Source organism: Temnothorax nylanderi, unplaced genomic scaffold (genome assembly GCF_030848795.1).
Source record: "Temnothorax nylanderi isolate EJ_2023f unplaced genomic scaffold, tnyl_v1.0 TNYL_tig0117_pilon, whole genome shotgun sequence".
NCBI lineage: Eukaryota > Metazoa > Arthropoda > Insecta > Hymenoptera > Formicidae > Temnothorax > Temnothorax nylanderi.
The window spans coordinates 450,499-474,370 of NW_027249179.1; the positions used below are offsets into that span (position 1 = coordinate 450,499).

The 23,872-nt window shown below is 46.6% G+C and overlaps 2 protein-coding genes across 2 annotated transcripts in view; one reads left to right on the forward strand and one right to left on the reverse strand.

Moving 5' to 3' along the window:
* Positions 1-23,872, reverse strand: part of Atg16 (Autophagy-related 16) — a 205,080-nt gene that overhangs the window by 156,137 nt on the left and 25,071 nt on the right. The gene's annotated exons all lie outside the window — the stretch shown is intronic.
* The window catches only part of Neo (ZP and PAN domain-containing protein neyo), a 66,275-nt gene continuing 54,997 nt past the window's right edge, over positions 12,595-23,872 (forward strand). Inside the window, exon 1 of the mRNA XM_071712920.1 lies at positions 12,595-13,199. Within this exon, the coding sequence (XP_071569021.1) occupies positions 12,815-13,199 (385 nt within the window). The 5' untranslated portion in view covers positions 12,595-12,814. The remainder of the gene's footprint in view (positions 13,200-23,872) is intronic.

The following is a 23,872-nucleotide window of genomic DNA, read 5'->3' on the forward strand; positions in this document are numbered from 1 at the left end:
CATAATTTAATTGAGTAATGTGTTATTCTATAGAAAAAAAAGTTACCGCATTATGTGGAATTCTAAGAAAAACATGTATGGGGATAAAGAGCTACAACAGTTTGAAATGAATAGGTAGTCGGAGTCGAACCGACGTTACGTTTTGTTCGTTTTAGTTCTAGGGTGTGTATTCAGAACACGTTGTTAGCGTTAACAGTGCACTCCCGTACTCCCGATCCTTTCTCAAAGCCAATTATATCGTTTACTCGAGTCCGAGAAAACGATAAAAAGATGCTGTTAGGGCCTAACACCGCCGTCTGCGGACGGCTTTGGCATATTCCACATACTTAAGTGCACAGCTCGCAAGAATATTCGCTTAAAACGTCTATATAAAGGCAAAAACTATGATATTGCGCACGCACGCGATTCCGCAAAATTAAATTTAACGCCCGGGAAAAAGAAACGACCGTCCGAGCGATCGTGCCGAGCCGAGCCGAGCCGAGCGAAAGGAGAGCACTGAATTTTACGATTATTACATCCCGGACTCAAGATCATAATGTCATCGAATCAATCTTGCATCCTGAACTCTTCCGGCCAAGCTCGCGCGCTCGCGCGGAGAACGAAACGGTGAACCATCGATCTCGCGGTCGGAGTTCGCGCGCGGCGTTATAATGGCGCCTCGTCCGTTTTTGCACCGGACCGGGTTGAAAATCTCGGGATGCACCGGGACGATGCGGTCGATTAACTACCGTGAATATATTGTGCGTAACGCCATGGCCTTATGTGTCCGCGTAATTAGCCGGTCTTACTGCGCGACCGGCGCTAATGAAGGATACACAGACACACGTGTGTGCGTGTGTGTGTGTGTGTGTGTCTGTGTATACAAGGCCGCTACTAAGTATCCAAGGATGACTAATCTTCGCTTGTGCCTCGTTGACCGATCGTTATGGCCCGGGTAACGACACACACATACGGCACACACGGCGTTGCCTTCTTGTTCCCTAACGAAGAGGAAAACGACGGGCAGAAGGAGATATACCCGGGGGAATATATATGCCGAACGAAGACGCATCTTCTTGCACACCCCTGGGAAACGCTTAACCCCGCGCGATCATACGATAGAACTAATCGCGTCCGCATGCCGGTAGAATCGATGAAGCCAACGACGATGATCGACGATCGATCGTCAGCCTTTAATCACCGTCGGTGAATCACGAGTGACGCCGCGCCGGTCGCGGTCGCTGCGAAATCCGTCTGGAGACCCCATCGTTTCGCTTCCCTCCCTCGCGCGTTCCTTTCCTTCTATTTCACGACGGCTAAGTACGCGGCGGGAGTAAAGGGAAAGGGGGGACGGTCAACGAGCGAGATAAATCTACCGCGGGGAGGACACATTGATAATCATTTTACTGGTTTACCCATGAGAACGACCGCGCGCCGTCGACACGCTACGGCGAGCTTAACTCTTCCGCCGTCATTCATAAAACGTCGATTGCGATAACGGATTACGTATGCGCGCCTCCCCCGATATCGAGACGATAAAAGCGTACACCCAAGGCACACACCGATCGAATTTCGTAATGCCGTCGTAAGCAACCGGAAGATATATCATTGACGATACTCTTACCCTGCACGGATCACAATCGCCGAGTACTTCTTATCATTTGATAGACGTAATAAAAAAAGTCTCGTTATCACGGCACTCCGAGTCTCCGACACATTTGGATATTGCAAATCGTACTCGAAGAGGATGTTTACGTACGACATGGATTTCTCACAGGAGAGAAAGAGAGAGAGAGACACAATTATCGTTACCGATAAGGCGCAAGCTGCCGCGCATTACGTCTCGATGTTGCGCTTATCGAAGGGAAAGGAAGGAGGGAGGAGGGGGGAAGAGGGGATTCAGCCGTTGATACGAGAGTGAGAAATGGTCGTCGCAGGGAGTTCAAGGATTTCATTAAAGCAGAGGCGTCAGCGTATCAACTGGTTGGGCACCGTGGAAAACGAAGAGATGAAAGTAATACCGTATAATATCGTGGCAATCGGTCGCGCTGGAAGTAGCGGTGTGCGCGCGCGAACGGTGGATAACTCTCCGAGGATCACCTTGACCAAGACGGAAGAAAGGCAGCGGCGGGCGCGCTAGCGCTGAATGAGACCCGTAGCTGCGGAATTGTTATAAATCATTGCGGACAGTGGCCGCTAGCTACCGCGTGTAGCCCGTACGTTACTAACGCACGCATATGGGAAAATAATTTATTATTATGAGTAATGATGAGGGAGAAGGGGTGGGGGAGAGAGAGAGAGAGAGAGAGAGGAGGCTCTCGCAACACGCTGCTGCGCTCTGCCACCCGCGAGAGCCGTAACACGTTTGCAGAAATTACGATTTCGCTGGATGGAATTATTTCTGCGGATGCCAACGACCTTGCCTCGAAGGGGGTATAAATGGGTAACGTTTCGTAGAAGTGTGAGGTAACGGTGAAGCCCGTTTTATGACGGCGTTAATAATCCGCGTGCGTTTAAGTGGTAAATATTAGCTTACTTTAGAGCGGATAATCGGGATGCAGTTTTGATATGCGATTGCCTCAAAGCTATCCGGATGTGGGAGTGAATTCAGACGTTACGCGCTGTATAACCAGTTGCGCTTGACGTGCGCTCGATTAGTAAAACCAAACGTAGAAATCATTATTGAAATGCTCAAAGTAGCGGTATATTACGCGACTTGTACGGTATTTTACGTGTTATCTGATCGGCGTTCAGGAGAGATACAAAGATATATCTTAACGGTATTCATTCTCAAACTTGAACATCGAACTAAATATCGATAACTTAATACGATAATCGTAAACGTTTCGCTGAGAAAATAGTTAAAAGAAAATTATCAATATACCTTTTTATTTTTTAATCTAATTAAATCTAATCTAATTAATTTTATTATATGGAAAGCGATGAGATATATTAAATAAGAGGCGAGTGAATAAAATGTTGCAAATACGAAGTGCTTAGGTAATTTTAGTGTTGGAAACTAGCGAGGAAAATAGCGCGGGTAAATAGATCTGATAAAGTTTTCTCTCGCCTAACGTATCTAAACTAGGTTAAGCTCGTGAAAGCTTTCCACGAAGTAAGGAAAATTTCGCATACACAATTTCGACGCGCAAACAAATAATAGTGTCGATTTTATTTCCGCGTGACGTCGCATGAGCGCCTGGTAAACGCGAAATTTCACGAAGCTGCTTAAATCGCGAAAGTCTGCACTCGACGACTTGCTACCTCGCAACGACGCATCGACGAGAACAGGGTGCGGGGCTCGGCAGCTTGTTTGGCAGAAAAGTGGAGTGGAGAGTGTGCGCCGCGTTACTGGGGAGAAAAATTCCGCCTGTATTCATCGAGCGAAAATTGTCAATACAACTGAAAAAAAATTATATAACGGAAAAATACAGATGATATAACAGAAAAAAAGAGAGTACTGTAAATAATACATGTATATATATAATAATGCACGGAACTCCTCGGCGCAGTATGTTTTTGTATATATTTCGTGGAATTTAGGCGAGTCTTTGTCGGTAAAATGCGCAAATGCCGTACCAAGTTAGTATTAAAATAAGTGGAATACATTTACACAATGGTAATGTAACAGCTTTGACGCAACTCGTTGCGTTATGTTAAACGTTATAATTTTAAACAAAGAATTACAAGCTCCAAAACTGTCGAATATTGTCATGTCAATTATGTACATTACAGCAAGCATTAGTAATACGAATATATTATGTGGATATTATGTAGACGTTGATGTATTGTTAAACCATTGATTACAAATTTGTGAGGAGAAACTAGGATGTACCTTCATGCAATATCCATTACATAAACAGATCGAACGTATCGGACAGTGCATTATATAGAGCTGTAATACATTATATACGGCAATGCAAATTATTGTTTCACTCACTGTAATTTCTGTAAGCAGCAGAGTATATTACACATTTCACGAGTATTGCACATCAGAGAACAATGATATATATAATAGTTTTAATTTCAAGTAACTTTTATAAGAAAAATAATTGCCAATTATTAATCTTTGCAAAACGGAAGATAATCAACAGTCTCGTTCAAAGATTAAAATCGAGAGGAAAACATTTCCCGTTAATTGTACCAATTATGCCAATTTTTAAGCTCTCATCAGATTAACTTATTCCTCTCATCTCATCGTGGAGTGGAGGTTGTTCGATAACGACGCGCGCACATTGCATCATCAAATTGATATTTCACATCGCTACGCGGATATAATGATCGGTACAGTAATCCGTTTAATCTTTCGAATGCGGAACTGCAATACGGTCCTCGACTACGAGAGTTCGAAACTAGGTGGTGCCGCGGTTAAAGCGTTAATTATCGGCGAAATGTCGACAGTGATTTCCGATAAACCCCTGCCTTCTTTAAACGTTACGCGGCATTCACCCGCAATAACGATCACGGGAGAAGGATAGCGTTTCCCTGCGGAGTCACTGCAACCGTTACCGCTTATCCCGGAGGACACGAATCGTAGAAAAGCTTTTCAAAAGAGGTCCTCGACGAGTGCCGGCGAAGCGTCATAGGCGTTAAGGGATCGATTCCCTTAGAAGAGTCAGTCAACCGCCGCGCTTAACTACGGTATACGGGCGGAGAGCGAGCGAACGGTTTGGTAAATCGAGCGTAGTTCTAAACTTATGTTCTGCACGATCGAGAAAGTAGTTGCCGTTGCGCTTGTCGCCGTTAAGATTTACGCCCAATGATCTAACAGCTTTCGTCGCGGTTATCGATCGTCACGGGTTAATTACTACCGCTCTCTCCCGCTCCCAGTAGCGATACGAATCCGTTCCACGTCGCGTCCACAAGCATCGTTAATTAGCTTTTCATTGCGGCAGGGAGTAGCGCGACTACGGGGAACACAATAGCCGTTTCGATACGTACCCCCCCCCCCCCGAGCGGGTAAGAAATATTGTGTTATGTCACGCCGGCTAAAACTGAAGGCGACGCGATCGTACGGCGGGACTATCGCGTCAGACTATATTTCTCGGCGATTTATCTTCAATCAACGTTTTCCTTCAACGCGGCAAACTGTCGGGTGCAGTAAACCTCGACGCAACCGCGTGTATAACTGCGAAGGTGATGAGCGCGGAAAGCAACGGTAATGACAATCAGAGAGCGGTAGTTCTATTATGCGTGCGTAACCGCCGATTCACCGGTAAGCTCGCAGGTGTCCCACGACCTTGCGCAAGTCTATCTAGCGGCGGCGGCGTATTTCCACTTCTCGTCCCCCCCCCGTCCCGCAAGACGCGTACGTCCTGTTTAATAGCGGCAAAAGATATACTGGTTCTCTCGCTGACTCGGCGAGAACGCTTCTCGACGCTGCTCCGTTTTGCGGCACGCTGCAGCGCTGTTCGGTACGCTGGAGACGTAACGCGGTGGGTACGCGTACCCCAGATCGATTTTGTTCCCCGATCTCGTTGTCGGTGCCACCCGCGGGATTCGACAAACTCATGAGATAGAAAATTCAATGGTATACCATTCTCGCGAAACGCGCGTTTCACTTCCCTCAGCTTCTGTAACGGATAAGCTCGCCATTTGAATGAAGGATTCGATAACGCGGGGAACTACTCGTGGAAGAAGTGCGCGCTAACACACAAATGTACATATCCTGCGTCGTGTAGCGCGAAGAAACCCTCGCAGATAGATACGCTCGCGCCCAAAGGATGGGTATATATACGCATACGATTCAAATACTGGATTGATACTAATGTTACCGAGCCAGCCAACATCTCCCGAGAGGGAAAAAGACAGAAATGGGGAATGGGAGAAAGAGGGGAAAAAAGTAAGAGAGAGGTATGAAGAGCTACCACCCCCGGCGCGTTAGCCTCTATGCAAATAAACTGCTTCACGCAACGAGCGAACGCGATATACCTGCAGACTCGAGCTCGCGGATCGTAATGCCGCTCCCAGCCCTCGTGACAAGATCTTTTATCGCGATTGAACGCACGAGTCGCACAACACGCCACCTTCCCTGTGCCGTCGCGATAAGAGCCACCGAGAGAGAACAGAACCAGAAAAGGCACGGCACGTCGCTGGAAACCGTGCACAACACGGCGATAGAGGAGGCCTAGAGGCGACGTGGAGGGAAGAGAGACGGAGGGAAGGAGAACGGCGAAGGTACCACCACGTTGGGCCATCATCAATCTCTCGGCGACACTTGGCTGAAACCCTCGCACATTCGAGCGAGTGGGCGCGGAATAGAGCGAGATATCCGCATAACGCGACCAAAGTTTAATTACCTCGCGTTACCACGGTGTCGTAGGGCTCACCGGTTTCTCCGAAATCGCCCCGTCTCTGTCCCGCCCTACATCGTCGACGGATTCATCAGCGGCCATCCTAGCCAGGGCCGGAGACGTGCGGAGATAAACGGGGAGATAGCCACGGGAGGGAAGAGAGAGAGAGAGAAAGAGAGAGTGAGAGATAGAGACGTGTCGTTCTTAAGTCGCTCGTCCGCCAAGTTCCATAGCCGTAGGGTCTCTTCCTCGCGCGATTTGCTTTTCTCTCGTTTCATCTTTCCACTGCCTTCCGAGCATTTGTGCTCGTAGCTATACGCGAAGAGCAGCGCGCCGTGGCAGGCAGCTCTCTCACCCGTTTCACCGTCTCTCCGTTCTCTCTCCTCTCCCGTTCTTCTCTCTACCCGCTCTCCGTCCGCTTTCTCGTGTTCTATCTAATTCTCCATCCAGCTCCGTTCCATTCTATTCGCGCGTCCCCCGTCTCGCTCCCGCTCCCGCGACGGTGTTGGTGTGGTGTGCGCGAGCGCGGCGTTATGGATGGTAGTGGGTACCCACTTAGAGCGAGCTGCACAGAGCGCAGCCACGCATAAACCAGTTTCCTGGTTATCCGACTCCTCGCATTTTCCTGGTCGACGCATAGCGCGTCGAACCCGCACGGAACGTACCATTAACGGAGGCCTCCCCGGCTCGATTCCGCGGGACTTGGCAGTGCTGCCGTTGTGCGATCGACGATCAACCGCGCGCGGCCGGTTGCAAACCGGTGGTGATGCCAACCACCAGCCAGCGCGCGCCTAAAGGCCTACCGTATCGCTTTTAAAGCGACGTCGTCGGAGAGCACGGACGCTCTCGGGGAGAGAGAGAGAGCCCGCACATGTCCCGACGTCGAGCATCGAATAATTACGTAACGAGCTCCCTCCTCTCGCCTCCCCGTGCCTCCTCTCGCGAAGATCGCCGAAGAGAGACGTTATCCATCCGTCTGGTATGCGCCGCGCCGCGCGGCTCGGCTCAGCGAGCTGCGGAAACGAGATTCAGAGATTGCCAGTGAATTTTCGAGCGGAATTGTTAATCGACATCGCCACCCCCGTAGGTACGCCTGTGGAAGGCGTGAATTGAGCCGCCACCCCCGTGCGAGAGCACACAGATCGGAGAGATGTTATCGAACGATAGGCGAGCACATTTCCGGACGCATTTCCGGTAATTTAATCTAGCCGAAGTGCTGGGTACACAGAAACGAAATCGGGGGAGACGTCCTCGGGAGAGAGACAAGTGATATGGAAATTTCCGCGCGTTTTAATGGAACGTTATTTCGCATAAAAGTCCGCGTCTCTCGACCCGTGAGACGTGTGAACGTTAGAAATTTAACACTCGCGAGAAGAGAAGAGAGAACCTCCGCGCGCGATAAAGTGGTACGAATTAAATCACTCGGTGACTTTCTTAACGATGCGGGTACCATCCCATAAATCTAAGGAGATCGTACATATGCGGCCGAAGCGTACCGTGTGGAATCCACGACGACGCGACGCGACGCGACGCGACGCGCGCACACCGTTCACGAATGCCGCACTCCTGTAACCTTTTGCATAACTTTGCGAATCCGCTTGACCGAGAACAAGTATCGAGAACGGCCTTACGCCGTTATGTGATAAGTCGCGTGTCCGTTAATGTTGGCGCGAGTCACTCGCGCGGTCGTGAGTCACCGCCGCGCCGCGCGGTCGTAACCTCGTAGCACATTTGGCAGCCGGCCGGGGAAACATATTCTAATTGACCGATCGACTAAGTTCTCACGACGCCTCGGTACGCCCGACAAATAGATGAGAGAGAACCGAGGCGATCGAGCGCAAGGGGCAAAGTAATTGATCGGCGTTTCGAGGAACGCCCGAGATAGGACTAGGTACTGGTTGCCCGTTCAATTTCCATAAGAATCGCTTCGGCCATCTGGTTGATACGAGTTAATATAACTCTACGTGGTATACACATACTCGGCATTGCCGTGGCGTGAGAGAGTATGCGGCAACCGGCGCGGCGTTAATGTTATTGCCACCGATTGCTGGTAGTAATTATCTTATCGCGCCGCGTGATCGTTCTCCTTACGCGTACGCGCCGCCGACGCTACGGTATCTTTATTAGTAATAACTTAACACGCGCGTTAATAATATCCAGCCCATTCATATATGGTTACCGGGGTGTCCGGCACGGGGAAGGTTTAACCGTGGAGCTCGACTATTCGACGGCGCGATGATCGATCGTTTCCTTAGATTCTGCGGGAAGCCGGTATCTCGTTCGGTCACACACACACACACACGGTCTGCGACTTATTATACTCTTTCTCTCGAGCGTTCAATTCCGAATTGCCGTTTCGTGAAATAAGGTAATCGGCGATGTAAGATCATTCCGTTGTCCCCTTTATCGAAAGGAGGTCGATGAGACGCGCAGAACCATCGAATTATGGAGCCCGTGATTGGTGATCAAGGGCGGACGCGGATGGCGGCGGAGAGCTCGGTCGTTTCCCTGCCTGCGAAATTCCGCGGTGCGAGATAACCGTTCGCGATTGAACCCGATGGGACATCCGAGAAACCGTTATTCCGCCATGGTGACGCGATGGTACAGGCACCTGGTACCGAGCGCTGCCTGCCCCTCTCCGATCGGCCTTTCCTCTCTTCCTCTCTACCGCCCCCTTCTTTCTTTCACTCCGTCTTTCCACCTTTTTCCCGCGCGCATCTCGCGCGCTGGAAGGCTTTCCGAGTGTAGATCGCTCTCCCGAGCGGTGTCTTCGCGGAGACACCGATGCCCGACCGCCGCGCGGGTCGCGTTGTTCACACGTGAACATTCAATTTTGCTCTCTTTGAAGCCCCCTTCTTTTTCCTTCGCTCCCGTTTCTCGTCCCGTTTACCGCATGGCATAGCGCAACTCCCGCTCCTCGATTCTTGGTATGCGTCCGCTCTCTCCCTCTCTGCCCCTTTCTCCCTCTTTCTCTCTCTCTCTCTCTCTCTTTCTCGCGCGCGACATAATAAACATAATTACTATTTACCAGACACGTATCATCGACTCATTCCACGAGTCTTCCACGGCCACAACAAGTACCGACTAATGACAGAGAGTGCCCCGTGTCCGTTTGCCCCCCGTCTAGTTTCTCTCGCACCGAGGGAATTACTTTGGTCACTGCGCTGGTGCACCACGCGTGCCGCCCCCGGCGTGAAAACGCTCTCGCTCGCTTGCATATCCGCCGCACGATCGAGCTCCTCGTATTCATATCCCCACCAATTAAACGCAGCCATCCGATGTCCTTACATCGGTACGCGCGATATCGTTATGCGCGCACGTGCAACAGCGATTTTGCGGCCGGATGCATCCGCGATTGTCCGAATCGGTCAACATCGCACGCTCGCGCGAGTCCTGCAAAATGATACCGCCTCTCTCACGCCACTGACGGCGGAAGCAATTGCGAAATGAATTAACTTTGCGGCCGATTCGGCGGCGATCCCCCGAGGCGATCAATCCGTTATGTTGCGTTACGAAAGAGCCGGGAGAGAATCCGAGGCAATACCGGGAATCTCCGTGCTTATCTTCTGTATTATACAGAATCTTTATCGCGGCTGAAAAATAACGGGCGACAAACGCGCTTAGCCGTTAGATCCCTTCTCTCTCCTGGTATCTCGTCTGTCAACATACCAAAAAAAGAGAACCTGTCAAATAAGTGACGGCGAAGGCCGCGTGTAGAAAGAGGATAAGAGGACGTCAAGGGGCTAGTAAATCCTTGTCAGTGTATAACTTAAAGTATCACGGCTCACCCGGCTTTGGCTTAGCCCAAACACGAACGTAGCGTGTCATCGTGCGAAATAGACCCCATTGAACGCGCGATCGCGGAAGATTTTAAAGTAGGTGGGCGGCCGGCGGGTTCAGAATCCGCTAAATCCGCATTGACAGCCGCGAGCTGGCTATTCTCGGCGCCTAAAGTGGCGTGACTTCACTCCGATCCCGACTGGGAATGTGAGAGGAAAAAAATTGGAAAGAGAGAGACAAAAAAAAAATAGAAAACGGAAAGGTGGAAGAAGCGCGCGGGGAATCTGGGCGGGGATACGCGAGGTAGCCGATCAAAGAGAAAGAGAAAGAGGTAGGAGACCAGCGGCGAGATATGTTTTCAATGGTGTGTACCCGGCGATCGAATTGTGCGTACCGTTCTGTCCTCCTTAGACGGCAGCGGCCTCGGGTCCCCTCCGGCAGACGTCTTCGGTCGCTCGTGGAAGAGCCACACTGCCAGGTGTACACCAGTGCCTAAGAGCCAGTCGGCCGACATAGTTATACTCCCCTGAGCGGCCGCGATCGGTCTCTCGCGAGGCTCTCCTCTCTTCGCGCGCATCACCATTGCGAATCGGCCGGTGCCGCGTCTGTGATTTCGTGGTGGTTTTACGCGACATGCGCGACAAACAAAAGTAAATTGGTTTCCTTCTCCCCTTTCGCGATTTCTCTTTCTCTCCCTCTGGTGTCTACTCCTCCCCTTTTCGCCGGGCTCGCAGGATCGGTGCCAGGCTTGGCCCACGTTTGTGTGTACCGTTTTCCAAGCATTGTTGTGCGCTAACGGCCATTCTCGCAGAGCTCGCTCGCTCGCGCGCGCGCGCGCTTACCGATGATCCCGTGAGAAAGGTGCCCGTGGAATTCGCCTTCGCGCGCGGCGCAGGAGTGCGGGATAAAGCGCCGCCGAATTGCAACGTGCAATATCGCGCCAGCGGCAGAGATCGCGGGCAATTCGCGTCCCACAAAATTCGACGTTGATACATCGGCTGCGCTGCTGCCGCTGCTGTTGCTCTCCTGACCGTTCGACCAGGTACGTTTCCTGGAATTCGCCTGTGTACCAAAGGTACACCAACAGTGAACGTCGGTGTGATTTCGACATGTGCAACATGCGTTAGGAGCGCCGCATATTTCGAACGCGGCGGTATATTTCATCGTTATTTTCGGCGGAACGAAACTGTCAGAGTTCGCGTGGAGTGCCATTGGATCGCGATTCCATGGGGTCATAGTGGTTCGCGAAAGTATCCGGCGATTTAAATTCCCGCATATGCACGCGTCGCGCGCTGTTTGTTATTTATTGCGCGATATATGTAGCGATATAACGGAAATATGAACGATTCTCAATTTTTATTGCTCGGTTCCACGTTTTTTTTTAAATTCTAATTGTTATTTTAATTTATTCGTGTCCGAACATTATGCAAAATTTGTCAAAATGGTGTTGTATGTTAATGAATGCAAATACCGCGGTTTAAATGGATAAATTGCACGTCCATGCTTGTCTTGTAACTAGAAAATACTTAAAATTCAGTAGTCGTGTTTCATATTTGTGCGTTCTCAATGTACAAAATAATGTTGATCTGTATCACAATTATACTGTTAAATTCGTAGTGTCAAATTATACTCAATTTAAGTCATTTTTATAACCATTCCTGTAAGTCGATACTGCTCCTATTCAGTATATCGTTAATTTAACTAAACCAATGGAGTTAAAATAATACTTTGTGTCAAAATAATAAATTTCGACACACATGGTGGTTAAAAATAACAAAAATGTTATCTAACACAAAGGTATTGGTTTTAATTTTCATCCTTTAATATTTAACAGTGTAAGTTTGCAGAATTATTAAGCTGTTGTATTAATTTCTACATATATAAAATCTCGGTGTAAGAGATTCTCTCGTTTTTTTTTTAAACTGCTGTTAGTTACCATTTGCAAAATTAGCGTCATTACATTCTTGCTTCACCTTGCATTATTAATATGGGCAAATCTTATTTTCCAATTTACTATTCCCATTCTCGTTCACTTACAAGAACAGCGCGACACTTGACCAACGGCGATACATTCCATCCCGTTAATCCCTGCTTCCGTTAATTCTCCTTTATTCAGCCCGTCAGAACGCTGCAGCGTTCGCTTAAGCAACAGAGAAAATAGTCTCATAACGAAGAAAAATGGTTCAGGAAAACGCTTAAGACGTTTAATTCTACGCGATCGTTTTATTTCGCACTTAGCTCTAAAAAAAAAGCAGTATCGTTACTATTGCCATTAAATATGAGATTCTACAGAGTCTCGGCAAACCTCCATTATGTTTCATATGCCTTAATTTCTTTCTCCCATTTTCAACCTTTCTTCTAAAACCTTCTTAGTAATTTATAACGCGGAAAATAAATATTAAAAGAAATTATTATGATGAAGGTTGCACGACATTTCACATTTCGTAGAATAATTCTGAAAAATTGGAGAAAGGGTAGAGACTTGTTGAATTTCAACCTGTATTTCTGAAATTAAAAATGAAGGCAGCGAGTTTCCGTGGAAAATAAATCTGTTCTCATCTTTCTATTTCCTCAAATTCAACAACTTCAACTGATATAACATTTGCAGAGCAGAGCAGAGTTTACCTGCCTTTTCCCCGATAGGATACGATCGAAGCTGTTTACCGAAAAATGTCACGATAAACATGTCCATCCTCTTTTTGTTGCAGACTACACGCGACCGCGACGTTACTGTATCCTGAGCGTTCAATCGAGGTACGACAATGACGAGACCGTACGATCGTCAGTATCTCGTCACGTTACTACTGCTGTTGCAAACCATCTCGAGGTACGGCCACGCGGTCACCGCGGAACCGGCGCACGCGGCCGACCTGTCGCCGTCGTCCGCGTCCGTACCGTCCGCACTCTCCGGCCCGGACTACACCGGGCCGTCCGCGGGTTCGGACGAGTGCGATCCCGAGATGGTCGGCTTCGAGCTCGTAACCGGCTACGTGTACACCGCGCCCACGAACATGCTCGAGTCCATACCGGGCACGCTGATGCTCACCGACTGCCTCGAGACCTGTCAGGCAAACGACTCCTGCCAGGCGGTCAACTACGAGACGGGCCTTTGCGTCCTATTCAGCTCTAACGCCGACAGCAATCCAGGTAAGATTGAATCGTTATCGTATCTTCCTAAAGACTGTAGTACGAACTATCGACCACGTATGCGCGCTGATGCTCAACAAACTCCCGAGGCTACCTCTATCCCGATAGATAACTGCTCTAAGGTGGATATGTCTTTTTTTATTCTTTACGAGAGTAAAGTCGGAGCGGAACGCAGACCACTTGATTGCCTTATTACGCGGACGTTAATTAAGAACATTCTACAACTTCACGGTGGCATAAAGGAATAGTTTCTCAGCGTTTTGATAGAGTTCTTTTTTTTTGTCTACCGTACATTCAAAATTAATAGCATTGCTTTAATAGACGCATTTAACGGAGCGATACCGTTACCTTCCCCGCCGAGAAAAATCAAATGACAATAATATTTAGAGCGGCGAGTGAGAACCAAGATTAATATGCGATAATCTTCCTTGATCCGTTATCATTAAAATTAGATTTCCATATGTACATGCGGGATGAGCGAGCCTCGAGGTTCCGCGCCCGCCGTCTTGTTGTTGTTTTGCGCAATTACGGCGTTTTCATAGGATAACCGAAGTATGTTAAGATCGTTTCACATCAGTCTCGTACGAACATTTTGTGTAATGTAAGGATCGCTTTGGGCGAAGTGCAATAATTTTCTGTACAATGCCCGCGGTACCAATTGCCTTGATCTACCGGATGAAAATAAGCGAAACAAAACGCGAGACATAATAGACGGTGTCGTCCGGTACTCACGTCGGTGAGAATCGGGTCGATGTGCTTATCACACGTTCCTCCGCAAACCGTACGCGGTAATTTTTCACCTGTCTAATCTATTAATTAATACATTAATAATGAAAAGATATTAAGGATAAGATAATTTCGCAGAGGTTGATTAAGGATTCTATAACGCGCGCGAGAGAGATTGTACGCTTGATAATTTCTGCGGATTGTGGAGATGGTGCGCGAATATTAAACATAAATTTCCGCACTCGTGTCAAAGGATTTAGAAATCTCTATTAAAATATTAATCATATCTCGGAATTATTAATATGAATTATGAATGTGATATGAAATTTTTCGTTTATTAAGACCCCGAGCAAAAATGTAAATAAGTATGGCAGATCGCGAAATAATTTTTATTATTTAGCTTGATATAAATTATTTTCTGCCAATAATAAGACTGCCTTCCATTTTCTTGCTGATGTATGCAAATATCGGATTTTTTCGTAAGCTACTATGTATAATCTACTATGTATATAGCAGTTGCAAGTTTAATTCTGACGTATATTTTGAACAAAAATTTCCAACGTCGAATCAATATCGTATAAAAATATCGGGAATTCTGCATGGAACTGTGCAATAATCGTTCCCATTGTATGCAACAATCTGTCACGAATATTATCTTTCGCAATATATTTCAGTTTTCAATTTTTCCAGAAATATATCGAACACTCTCGAGAGAATCAGTATTTTCATATTGGTATTTAATTGCAGGCGCATATGCATATTAGAAAAAAGGTGCATTAAAATGTTATTATTGTTAAAATGTTAAGATGCGACATATCTAATGAACAACACAAATGCGTGGCGTAATGAAAAATAACTGAATTAAATACAACTTGAATTCTACAATGTAGAATTTCGTAAAATTGATAAAGTTACAAATTCTGTAATGCAATTTCATTAAGTAATATCGACTCTTTCATATCGCGAGTAACACGAATGGTCGATCGAGCTCTTTGGCAGATCCTCTGGAATTTCCATCTAGAGATTTTCGTTCGAATCTTATTTAAATTTTTGCAGAGTACAAAACAGCTTTCGCACTTTCAGTGCGGTTGATTTTTCTACGAGAGGCTGCACCCAGCGGAGCCACATATTGGGTGTCGCCCTGAGGTACACTCTTTCTCGAGTATTTCTTGACCCATTATTTTCCCGCCGCTGTTGAATGCCTTTACGGCACATATGCGAATATATCTTTCTTGAAGAACTTTGAAACGCTGATAAAATCTTGAAGTAAAAATTGCCTCGCAGCAAATTCGTCATTGTTACGTTTTATTCTAGTATCAAATAGTGACTTAAAAAAAAAAATATATATATATATATAAAAGGAATTAAATATATAATAAGTAACGTGTGTTTCAAAGATTTACACACAACTTCTGGAATTTATTTTCACATTAAGTAGTTACAATCTAAAATATTAAACTCTTAAAAGAAATAAAAGTTATTGTGTAGTTTTTGGTTTTATATAAAATTATAAATGATTTAATATTTTGATACAAAGAAAATTTACTTATTATAAATATCTTTCTCCTTTTCTCCTCTCTGCCTTCTCTAAGTACGTTTTATATCAAATAAATTTTTATTTTTGTATATTTCGCGCACTTTATAAAAGACCAATATATGCGTTACGTGTATACATTTATATATTCGGTTCTGACGATGAATTATAAGGATCACGTGCATTGTCAGAGGGTGCTATCGCAGTGGTTCCTCATGAATAATGGATACCAGTATAAGTAAGTGTAATGAGAAACGCACTAATTGAATCTTCCGAGGTATAATTAATATAAACTATACGTCCGCAGACGTTGGACTTGTGGGCATTAATTAAACGGCAGAATGGGATCTTATACCTATGGAGAGAAGCGGTATTGTTCCGTTGATATTTTTCGAGCGCATCTGTCAGGGGTAACACATACCAGGTAATTTGCTTCCGAGATGAGGAAACTAAAACGGACGTGTATAAATTACTATCGCGTTGCAGGCTGACCAACGTTTTAAGTGGCGTCTTAAAAAGCGGAATGTCATTGTGTATATCTGAAAACAATTTACTGACTGATCATTTATCGTGATATTATGACTATTTTATAATTTGCAATATTCTTTTTTTCTACCACTATATATATATATATATATATATATATATATATATATATATATTTATCAATTTATTATATGACATTTTTCCTATATAAAAATAAATAATATAATTAGAATCATAACACTAAATTAATTAAATGTTTCCAAAATGTTTCCACTATGACATACATTGATTATAATACTTTTTACTTGTAAAGAGCCTTTATATGGGGCAAAAACGGACAATCTAATGGACCAACTGAGATTTACCTCACGCCAGTTTTTCTACAGGGAACTAACTATACGACCGGAACAAATTTTCGGTTGTGTAAAAGACAACTCTATTTTCCAATTGCGAACCGTGACGCCGGAAGCGACGGTAACTCGCGCTGGCGAACATCTGTGGTGGCTAATAGAATAAAAAAGTCAATGTCTCGCGATCTCACGTAATCCTTGCGCAATATTTCTCTTACGCGATTGTCATGCCGGATAATTGCCGAAAGGCACGGCACGCCGGAACTCTCGGAGGCTCGGAGGAAGCGCGCAATCGCTTCGTCGACGCGACGCGTCGTTTTACGCTCGCGTCTCTCGTACCGTCATAAAACCATCAACGCTCGAGCGCACACGTGATAATCCAGCGGTACGGCGTAGATACGAGTAAAGGGACGTTAAGGCGCGTCTAAGGAGCGGAGAAAGTAAAAGGTATTCGAGACAGGGCGCGTATATATGTAAAGGCTCCTCACGGGCATCTCACGCATCGACGACCGTTTACGGCGAATTTCTCGGAGAAAACCCCCTTACGTGCTGGCGCACAAGTATGCCTGTATGTGACAGCTTGACGTCTTACAAAGTACTCTTTTTACCGCTTTTAACCCGCTTTCATCTCGCACCCGCACGCTCGTTGTCATCCGTTTTTCCCCCTTACGTTACCGGAATAAGAAAGATTTAGCGTTAATCGCGAAGTTTTTTTGACGACGACGACGGCGGCGCGCTGAATGCTGCGCCGTCAACGTGATAGGATCTTCTACGAAGCGAGGACAGAACGGTGAAGAAGTTAATTCGATCGGTCAGTCGTGGATGTTCCAAGAGCGGAGAGGATCTCCGGTCACGCTTTGATAGTCTCTCGACACGAGTTTCCTTTCGGCACGATCGTCGCATCGTCGAATGAATCTTGTCCATTCCCCCGCCGTCCCCCCCCCCTCCCGCCCCGCCACTTGTCCATTAAAAACAAAAAGACCGTGGAAATCGGAATCTTTCTGCCGAATTCTTATCCGCCGAAACCGAGACGAATGGCCGGAGTAAAATGCTCGCTCGGCCGGCTGCGCATAACACGCGATCGTGATCAATACCGGCAACAAGACGGCGACAATCGGGCGACGACATACCGCGTCACGATCACGAAACTTCTAAAGCCGGGGCCCCGTTAGTCGACGATAGGATCGTCGTTTGCACGGGCGAGAGCGAGCGAGCCTCGCGTCTCTCTAACGCGTTGGGCCCTCTCTTTCCGTCCCCGGTGGTGCTTCGTTCGCGAACAACCATTTGGCACAGGAGGTACTACTAGCGCAAGCGACCGAACGTCCGCCGAGGCAATTAGTTCTGGACGATATAGTCCGGTTTAGACGGCCGACCGGCAACGCAACGCCGCGCCGCGCCGCGCCGCGCCGTCCGGTCTGCAGGTTGAATTCTCTGCTAATACCGCGCTTCGCCCTAATGCGTTCTTTCTACATGATCGTACGCGGGCCCCCCCGACCGTAATCGCGGCCTGGTGGTACCGCCACAAGGAAAATTTGCTCCCGTCGATTCGCAACGATGATTCTCGCCGCGCGCTCGCGTTCCATCGAGCATGCACCGCGAATAAACGTAGCTGCTTTGAAGGTAAAGGTAAAGGTAAAGGTTTCTCCCAAGCGATCGAACAAGAATTGATAACTGATATATTGACAATTCTTCGACGTACCGCATGCGCAGAAATTGTACACTTTTGCATGTAGCTTTTTTACATTTCTGGAATGCTTTTTTTATTTTTTTATTTTTTTTTTTGTAAAGCTTCTTACTCTCACACAAACGATAGAATTATTTAATATTGCATGAAGTTACAGCTCATCTGTATTCATCTAATAGCAGTAAACGCAATACGCGAAATACTTTCCGCAGCTTCGCGACCGAAGCTTTTCGAGAGGAATGTAAAGCAGTTTTTCTGCATGCCGATTGCCTTAATTTGTTTCAACGCCGTTAGACATTCGAGCGGAAATTATGCGCGAATTTACGTTAGTTCCAGTTGAAAAAACGACGCAATAAAAACCGGAAACTTAGACTCTTGTTTTTGTAAATAAACTTCTTCCTCCGATGTAACTTTTTTTCTTTACTCAAAGCGAAAATGAAAACGCGATTCGCTTTGCATTTATAACGACGCCGTGAAATAATATGCAGCTCGAATTTTATTAACATGAACTCTGTGCTATGCGAATTCGAAGGAGCTCCATATATAAATGTAGTCGGATGTACGAACGTCCATCAAAATTTATATATGCGTATGTGCATCAGCGCCGTGTGTACGCAGCCATTTCCTATCCTTTACGACTGCGCTTCCCTTCAATCGTCGCTCGTGATTCTATTTTCCTCGTTCGTCGCCGGTATTTTTCCACGTGTATATCTATATATATATACACACATATACATTATATATATATATATATATATATAGGATGTGTGTGTGTGGTCCTGACGAAAGGAATAAAAGCGGGGGGGGGGAATCCGCGTACATATTTTCCTTAAAAACCGTTGCTTAGATACACCTAGGTGAAATACCACGACTTCCGCGCGAGTCATTTTTCATTCTTATCCTCCCGCCTTTGTTTAACCGGGGAATGCGAGCGCCCGTGCCCGCACCCGCGCCCGCGCCCGCGCCGCTACGTGTAGGTAAGTGTGTATAACGGTCCCCGCGTATCTTCTTCGACGGGCGAAAGAGAAAATCGTGACGATATCGCGAGAAGTTTATAACGATATAACCGGATAAACGGCCCCGAGGAGAAGCCTCGGTCCCCAAGTAAAAGTTTCTTGCACGTTTTGATGGAAGGCGCGCGCGGTGGTCTAGGAGACCGATACGAAGTTCGCGCCTCGTGTCCAGGGGATTTAACTTTGCTGGTGGTATTATACGGGATTTTGATACGGCTTTGTCGCGGCGCGGCGCGGCGAAGGTCCGCGTGCCGCGAGAACTCTCAGTGTCGAATACGGTGTTTGGCGCGGGAGACTAGATTGTTTATTAAATGGTACACGTGCGAAACTCGTGTCGCATTGTTCGTGACAAAATAAACGCTCCCATCCACGCGACACCACCACCACGCCCGCCTCGTAGTTTGCCCCGCTCCGCGCGCGACCGTGTGCGACATTCGCGGATTTATCGGATTTCGTTAAGCAGAAGGCGGCGAGCGTCGACTTTAGGTCCAACTTACGATTGTTATTTCTCGTGCCAAAGCGTCAGACGTAAATCTTCGCGGGAATCCACGCTCATAAAGTATCCAGTGATTCGCTCTGGCGCCGCTCCAGCTTTTAGTATTCCCGACTTTAAAATGCGCCCCCCGGTGCCGCTAGTTCTTAACTGCCGATTTCCGGAGATTTACGCGCGCGGACCGATTCGCGCGCTGAAATTGCACCGCGCTTATTACGATCCGCCGTAATTAGAACTATAGATCAGCACGCGAATAATACATTCGGACACGGCTGACGTGTCTTTCTATCCTTCTTTCTCCCCCCACCCTTTCTCTTCTCCCCCCCTCTCTCTCTCTCTCTCTCTTTCTCTTTCTTGGAGGTAACGGCGATAGAACGCCGAGCGAGTTGCCGAGGTGCGATTGTTCTCGTATTTATTATGGTCACCCGCCGCATCATCACGAGTTCCTCGCTATCGAACCCGTCGTCGACTAACGGGTCCTGCCTGTCGCATACCGCCGGGCTCTAACGGCCACGAGTCCATAATGTCGCACATGCATATGTATAGATGTTTGTTTTGTGTGTGTGTGCGTATTTGCATAACAACGATTTCCATATAAAACGCGAAAGGCATTCACATTGGCCAGGGCACCGTTTCTTAATGAACGATATTAACATTTCCATGTGTGTCATCGAGCGAACTGCACGCGATCGCTCAGCTGTATTCTTTAAGAGGATAAGGCGGGGGAGGGGGAGGGGCTGACCTGCACCGCGATAGACCAGGTTCTTTCCAGACTGGTAATAATGCCCGGGTATCGCCGCATCATCGCGCATTGAAACATGAGTTGACTCGGAGCGGGCAATATTGAACCGCAACGTATCGGCATTTGGCCGCGTATCTATGTATCTATCTATCGTGTAAGTATAAGTTTTACGATAGAATGGGAGCTGCGTAAAAAATGATTAACCGATTAGCCTTCGCCGTGTAGCTCATCTCTGAATGAAGATTCAAAACTCGATCTTTCCAAGTCGATCTACGTAATGTTTATAGAGAGTATTATCCAAAGTCATAAACTTTCTCGAAGACAAATCTCCGACGATTGTTGATTTTATCGTTGCTGTTTAATTGTTGCTGTTTAACTCGTTAAATAATATAGGAATAAATTGATAATCCGATCGACGTGTAAGACACGAAAGGATTATATATGCGTGTAAACGTTGAACAGAACAACACCGTGCATTTATTCGCGGAGAATCGCCATCTAAAAACCATTTGGCACAAAGCAACGCGCATCAATTGTTGCACGCACTTTCGCGGTTTACAATCACGAAGTCGCAGTCTGACGCCGCCGGTTGGACAGTATGACAAATTACGCATAATTCACAAGTCAATTTCATACACGGTTGTCTCTCGCTACGGGAGATAGAGCTGTTGAGCACGGTCACGGTGGGCCAACGCTCGAGAAACGAATGGGCTGCCTCCGTAGGTAAGGGCAAACAAGCTTCGCCGTGTAGAGAAGTTTATAAATATTCAGAAAGAGTGTGCTGATTTAACTCCTTCTTCCGAAACGCTTGCGCGATCCTCTCGGAATACTCGCCGCGGCTAACGCGCGCGGATTTGCATGACAAGTTAAGTGACTCGCGGTGTGCTACCATGTTCAAATCATTCCGCACGTTATTCTTTTCACATCTGCATATAATGATGTCGCGTTCGCACGCATATTTCACAAATATGTGCATTAGCAAATAGGCGAGGTAACATATCGGTACGTTAAATGTTCTATGAAATAAAATTCCGTGAGACGACAATAGCGATGAATAAGTCCGAAATTGTTCCACATCGTTATAGAGAAAGCGTAAAGGAGCTTCACCCTCGGTTCTCCTTTCAGAAATAATTTCCCGATTCTGTTAGACATTCTCTCGGGCAATTATGTCACGCGGCTGGCGTTTTCAAGCTCGAACACGCTCGAAGAGAGATGATTTGCTCGTCGCGCGATTTGTTAACGAGCGCGCGCACAATCGATGGTGACTTATGTCGGGTGAGGGGGTTCGTGCCTCTTTTCGCATATATCCAGCGCAGTGGACGATGAACGTTGCATGTCGGGGGCCGTCGCGGCAGCACAGATACTGAATACCGAAGTACCTTATATACGACAGACTGGATTTCAAATAGCCGTGGGAAGTACTGTCGACCCGATATACGACGGGCATACTAAATACCCCTCGCGCCGTACAGGCACGTAAGGTGCCATCCGACACGTAAAGTGCGCGCTCGATCGCTCCGGAATTGAAGCGCTAAAACTTCGCGCTCCTCCTCCTCCTCCTCCTCGAATACGGTATAACGTGTATATATGTGTACACGCGCGCGCTCGTGCGTACTTATCCAGGTAAGTAAGACACGCGAATGCTTTCCGCGTACGTTTACCGTAGCTCGGCGTAACCACGTGTCGTCAAACGATCGGGTATAGGAGAGGCGAGGTCACACTCGGCTTGCTCGGAATTTATGGGTCTGCACCGGTACAACTTGTCGCTGAATTTGCATAGAGACGAGCGCTAATAGTACCGAGATAACGGGGTGGCGGGAAAAGGGACAACCCCTCGTGGACGCCCGCGATACAATCGCCAGATCGCCACCGTGCCACGCGAACTCTGTATCTTTCACGTTTGACATCCTGCAACCGAAGTGGCAGGTTACATCGAGTGTTTCGCGGCCACCACGCGGCAAAGGAGCTCTATTTAAGCCGCCGGCGAAGAAGCTATGTTTGAGAAGATTGGTTTCGTCGAATATTATAAGCCGCTTTCGCACGTATAAACCCATCCGGAAGCAATTACCGCGTATCTCAGGCAAATAAATTTAATGAAGAGAGAAAACAGTGTTATTATAAGAAAGACACTAGAGTACTAATTTAAAATAAATCTTGTATAAATTATAATAAGATAAATACGCAATAAAATGCGATAAATATTACATTATTTCGCTATTAATAAATATCCTGTTACTTATATATAAATTTATTTTTCATAAATAGTTATTTTTTTGGACTTATTAAAATTAATAATCTTAAAAGGCTCTAATGATTAAAATTAATTTTATTAATATAATTGCGAGAGAGGGAGGGGGAGAGGGAGGGAGGAAGAGAAGGAGAGGAACAGTCAATAGTTTAGAAGTACTGTTGTTAATAGCCTGCCTAGCAGTCAGAGTGTTCCAAAGATAATCGTAAAGTCGTGTAGTCATTCTCGGAAGAAATCTTCAGCCGCTTCCGAATCCAACATGCAGAGTCATCCTGACAGGTTATCGGCGGTCATGAAGGAATAAACCAGTAGTCATTGCCTTCGTCATACTTAACTAGCTAATTCCCTTGTCTCATTCGAACCGGCCGATAGTAATAATACGTGGAGTACCTGCGATATTGAGATATATCTGTCGAATGGTCGTAATTAAACTTTAATTGCTGCAAGATAACTCAGATTTTTAATCTAAGCCACATCCGGAGCGCAATAAGCGATATTATTTTAAGATTGTTTAACTTGTAATCAAAATAGAGAAAAGAAATCAGAATTTGAAAAAAAGATGAATACATCGCGTATATTCAAGTGCAATATTTAAGAAACAGAAACTCGTAATTAAGATAATAAGAGAAACGAGGATTCTTGATACAGAAAGTCCGCTTATTTTCGGTTGATAAAATAAATGTATGTATATACATGCAAATGCATTCCTGTAACAGTATTTCTGTCTCTTATAAATATAATTATATAACTGTTGTAATTAATATTATAACTGTTCCGCGTTGCTTATCGTGTGAATCCAAAGCAATGAATTTTCCAACAATGAAACTCTCTCACGATGTAAGCGCGATTATATTTATGCCCCAACTATTTGGATATAACTGAACGGCGGCGACGTCTCTCCTACGAGAACGATAATCATCGTCGTGCTTAATTAAATTTAGTAAAACAGCGCGTTTAGAGTGTATCGAAATTATCGGAGCGCAGCCGTCGTCGTCGTCGCGTGTGCGGCGCGGCGGCGATGGCGGTAGCGTTAATGACAAGAACTTGGGACAATTACTCGACACTTTGCATTCTCGGCGAGCCGGAGGAACGAAATGGCATAGCCGCCGTGATCTTCTTGAGCGCGCATCTTCAGCGCAGTCATCCTGTAATTCCGGCGCCGAATATTCAATTACAGCCGCGCGAGCGCGCAATCTGCGAAGTGCGAATAGTTTCCGGAGAACCATCGAAAGTAATTACGTTATTGGCTCGTTCCTTCTCGTCTGCTGAATTCGGTCGTGTGCAGACTGCAGTGTAGGATCGGAATCGCGTGCTCGTGCCACGCGCTCGTTTGATGTCGTGCGGTACGATGCAACGTGCAGACTGCACCCGCCGCCGTTTGCATACTAGAGAGAGAT